We start from the raw sequence: 5222 nt of genomic DNA, 5'->3' as shown, positions 1-5222 counted from the left end.
TGGAGCTTACAATTAAGGCTTTAACGTGTATTAAAGTCATAGCTGCACGACTGGTTTAATTTGATTTGGGGGGGTTCAGTTTTTGAATACTAAGTATTGAAGTTGCAAATAGGTGATTTCGTTTATTAAAGAGCGCCATCACATGGTCACTGACAAATCTCTTTGATTTTGACTTTTAACAACTACCATATTGGGTAATATCAATTTTTATTGTATGTAACGACGTGTTCTGTGGGGCTTCGTATTCGGAACGTGTTTCACAGTCTACCAAATCAAGCGATCACGGTGTCTTCGTCTTGAATCACAAATCATAGATCATTGACATTTCTTGTTCTATAATTAAGATTACAACAATTTTGTTTACAGATACATTACAAGTTAAGTGTAGATTATCATCAAAAACAACATAAGCATGTTTATAAAAAAATTAAATATGTCCGTAATATAATTTGTCAAATTTTCCCCTAATTTGAGCATTTTACAACTCCATATCTTTACCAAAAAATGCAAAAAAAGGTAAAAGAGGAATAATATTAATGACTATAGCATAAATCATTGTTGTCAGTAAATGTTTAACCGTATTTGAGACACGTGATGCTTCCTCTACTTTCATTATCACCCGTTTCGACTAACTTTGTAAATAAAAAGTAGACGAGCTGATTCTACTCGTCCAAATAAACGTTCTTTCTCAGGGTTCGTCCCACAGTTTATTTCTCCAGTCATGTTGGACCATTTTATATGGCGCATGACAATTCGTTGAATTAACGGAACTGTGTATACTCGTGCTACTAGTTTTAGACACATAACGTATATCATATCATTTTTAAAGTTTTTTCATGATATTTCAAATGTAAATTTTGTAATAATAATAACAATTTATATTATGCCGTAATTATGCGGTATTTTACGGTGTATTTTCATCCTATTATATTAGGAAATGCGAATTCTAAATATTGAACTATTACGCGCGTGAGCGTCCTCTAATAATAATAAAAAAAAACATGTCCGCCACCAGAGTTTGACCGGACTCCACACTACGAAGTTCGCTGATTCTATTCTAAATTTATGGATTTCGGCATTCCCATGATATATCATTTGGAGGAACAGATGTATAATAATAAGGTTATTACGAAGATACTGCTAAGTATGCACTCAGACATCATGCCGTCACTGCTGTGCGTCGGTTGTATTACGTTTTTCTTTAAAATGTTCCTTCCTCTGCCGTCATTTGGCGAGTTACAAACACTTGTCTACGGACGATCGGTTGTTTCAGATCTAGTGTAACAAAGCTAAATTAGTTCTCATCTCGTAGTACATAGATTGAAACGCGATTTGCTTGTCGTGAGTGTTATTAGTGGGTCTCTGAACGTGACTTGTATCCAATGCATAGACGCAGTTTGCGTCATTTTTCATAAACTACAGAACCACAAAATAAATAAATTCCCGGTCACAGAACTCATGGTTCTGGTTCATATTATGGATTGGTTATATTGTTGTGATTTTAAGTCAATTCTAGCGGAACGAATCACCAAAAAGAAGTACTAGTAAAAGAAACTACCAAAACGTTTTTTTTGGCAATCCGCTCCGATAGGATTGCCATTAAAATCACTTTTGTGCATGCCATAATTGTTGGCATGTTCGTAGCTTACGTCATTGTTGGCCTAAATCCGGGTTGTTTACACAAGCTGTTTTAAATCGCAATTTAGCCAGCAAGCGAGAAATTAATTTCCAATCAATAAACACATGAATCAATGTGTCAATAAACTGTTGAAAAACACGTAAATATAATCAATCATTCTAGTGCTTCAATGTAAAAAAAACAAACAAAAAAACACCAATTACGGAATGATTGCCACTTTTACACCCAAACGAACTTTATTGTGTTTTGAAATATGCAAATTGTGACTGTAACAAACGTCGCACAATGAAGTGACGATGGCGCTGTAACCCGCCATACAATGTACAGTAATGCATGTCAAGTCCCAACTTAATTGTGTTGCAATTCGTTATCTTGTGAAATATTTGCGCATTACATACATCCATATGATATCCTTGCAGTTTTTGTATATGAACTATTCATGGTAGACTATTTAACACTCTTAGTAGTCATCTAGGGTCTGATGTAAGGAAAGAAATATTCAGGTGAACTTTTTAACACAGTTGGCAATCCGCTAATTCCTATATGGCTGTTGCGCTATATCTTGAAATAAAAACGGAATAGACGCCAATCTTCTCTCATAATATCGAAAATGATTCCCACGTTTCATTTTAGCGCTAATTGTAAAACTTGTCCATCAACTAAGCGAATGTGATTTGGTATTTGATGACATTGACGTCATTAACAATTTTTAATACATTTATCATTGTAGTTTTATTTAATTAAATTATATAATAAGTCATTTTAAGCTTTGTAACATTATCTGTCGTGCTTTATTTTTTGTACTTATATTTACAGACTAGCTGTATGTAAACCGCAAACTATAAACGTGGTGCACCATTGTAAACAAATGTTACAGATCCACCCATTTTCAACGCCATTCTCAAATATCTCTAATTTCAGATTATATATACATTTGTGATATTTTTGTCGTATATTATTATTTAGTACTATTATTCGTAAATCGATTGCTTTATTTTTTGCTAATATTTGATAGATTTTGGAATTCTTTCTAATTGAAAATATGTTTTAACAAGTCGGTCATTAAGTTATGCAAGTGAGCGAGTGCATTCAATCAATTCGAGCCGTAGGCGGTACTCACAATTGTCTCCTATCGTCAATCTAAGGGAAAATATCGCGAGATTTTATACTGATCAGGTGCATATATTTTCAAGAAAAGTAGCAAAGTGTTAAAAGTGTAACTATACCAAAAATATCAGAAATATATCGTAAATCTATTTCTGTAGACGCCAATTCACGCAAATACTTACGATGCCTACGATGTGTTATGGTTTTTGCTGGTTCACAATTTTTTCTGCACTTAGTTAGGTTTTTTAAATTTCAATTATGTTTGGAGACCCTGTATAATAATTTAAAAAATACACATATAAGCTTACCAAAGTTAACCATATTTATCATAATCCGTTCATATCAGCTCGTATATAAACCCGGAAACCTTCAGGCAGCGAGTACAGTGAAAACAATTTGACGTCAAACTATGTGATGTACATTTCCGATATGTTATGCATTACGTCACACTGTGGAGATATGCACATTATGCACGCGATATGTGACTTTATTATTAAAGTTCACAACTTTTAACAAACATGTTATGTGGTCGATTTTGTTTTTGTTGTTGGTTATTTCCAACGAATTGGGAGATTTGAGGAAGAAATAGCAAATTTGACAATGTTATATTGATGATCTATATGTTATTTACTCATTATTATTATTTGATGAATCTGTTACTGGCTGTTCAAAATAAAGTCTCTCCATTGATATGATTGACATATTTATATTCTGTGTTATATAATAGTTATACATACAACAGTTCATTGTTTCAGGCTTACAGACTGCAGTTGTATACATGTATAACTAACTATACATAATTATATTCAGTACTACTATACATAAAGTTCCATAAAATATAACAAGCAAAATACGTACATAAGTTTATACACACAACATGTGTTGCCTTCTCAGTCATATTAGCCTAAGGGTAAAATTCATTTAAATAAATATAGTCATATAGTTGAAAAAAGACAGGATTAAAAATATACATGGCAGACACTTGATGGTCCGGTACATTTTCCAGATTCTTCGTTTTGTTTCAAATGAAAACATTTACATGCGACATTTTGTATGTTTGTTTTAGTCTTATTTCAGCCATAACATAATGAACCGACTATTTGTACCGAGCGTCAGATACATGAATCCGAAATGAGGCAAATGAGCGGGCATAAAAACCGAATTTTCTGGACGGAACACGTCCGCATTCCCGCTCTCCCTAATCGTAGCTGTAGGTTTTAGACAGTACATCACAATTCATGTACCCGTGTCAAGGAGAGGACTCGATAACCAGAGTGAATAACTTTATAATGATTGTCATTTGAATGAAATACAAATAAGATTTGTATATACAACAAATAGCACATTTTACCATTACTATATTAAATATAAATTACAGATGAGAATGCCCTTTCTTGTTCAATTCAGTAAATGTTACATCACCCCTCCAAACACGAATGCAAAACTCTGTGGCATTCTCCTTCAATACATGTCGGAAACTGTTCCTTTCCAATGCACTTCTCAAGTGTTTCGTTTTGGAGTTTAAGGAATTCCTGAAGATGATATTTAAAACATGGACCGTACTGACGAATTTTGTTGAACAATACTTTCTTAAAATACAGATAAAGATTTAAATCTGACTTATTCCACTCTAGTATTTTATCCTTATCAGTTGATGTCAGATTGCTACGTCGATTGTCGCTCCGTATTCCATTGGACATGTACAATATATCATTGACAGACCAACATAGTAGATCTCGTAATATTAATAAAGACTCGTCAAAATATTCAGTGATAAGTACAACATCTATTTCTTTGTGCAAGGTTTTTATTGTCTCGTTCACCATCTCCTCATCCAGTGTCTGTGTTGAGCTCAGGCCAAGATCGAACAGCTGTCCATTTCGATTATTCCAAGGAATTGTATTTGTGTATTGCTGGGGGTTACGTAAGAATTCAGAGATTTGGTCTTTTGTCGACATGTATGTTCCACTTTGAAAATAACCAAATGTTGATTCAAACTGTTGTACTGAGTAGCGTAATATTGTAATGTAGGTTGTATTTGAAATCAGTGAGTCAAATTCACAACGATTATATCGTGCATGATTGGTCAACATGTCATAATTCTTCATATCATTGAAATTCAAAACCACATTTTTATTAAATAGTTCTGTGTTAAAAAAAAATATGTGATTTCCTTTAGGTAGTGCCATTGTTAGAATTATTGTATAACCATATCTTTTCAGAATTGAGGCTAGGGTAGTACTTGCAGTCTTGTGTGCTTTGATATAAACATTTTTTTGCTTTGATTTGTATGTTGGGCGATCATACAATCGCTCAAGACATTGGTCAGGTGATATTTCATTGTACCAATCATCATTCTTCTCGGATTCACTGAAAAGTATAAAAGAATTTTAACATACATGGCATATCAATATGGTCACACACAACGACGACGGAGTTCAAGCTTCTATACTATAAATGAAACTGAGATAGTGGA

General features: G+C 33.3%; 1 protein-coding gene across 1 annotated transcript; it reads right to left on the bottom strand.

The window, feature by feature from the left end:
- Positions 1-4164: 4164 nt before the first annotated feature.
- Positions 4165-4704, bottom strand: LOC102804049 (galactosylceramide sulfotransferase-like). Its single transcript, XM_006817444.2, has one exon. It carries the CDS (start codon positions 4702-4704, stop codon positions 4165-4167), a length of 540 nt encoding a protein of 179 aa, XP_006817507.2.
- Between the last annotated feature and the right edge of the window lie 518 nt (positions 4705-5222).

Source organism: Saccoglossus kowalevskii, chromosome 10 (assembly GCF_978046115.1).
Source record: "Saccoglossus kowalevskii chromosome 10, keSacKowa6.1, whole genome shotgun sequence".
In the NCBI taxonomy this organism is placed as follows: Eukaryota; Metazoa; Hemichordata; class Enteropneusta; family Harrimaniidae; genus Saccoglossus; species Saccoglossus kowalevskii.
The sequence above is the reverse complement of the archived record's forward strand: the minus strand, read 5'-3'. Positions and strand labels throughout refer to the sequence as shown.

Coding starts and splice junctions, on each gene's coding strand:
- LOC102804049 (XM_006817444.2), bottom strand. CDS start 4,704: ATGTCGACAAAAGACCAAATCTCTGAATTCTTACGTAACCCCCAGCAA.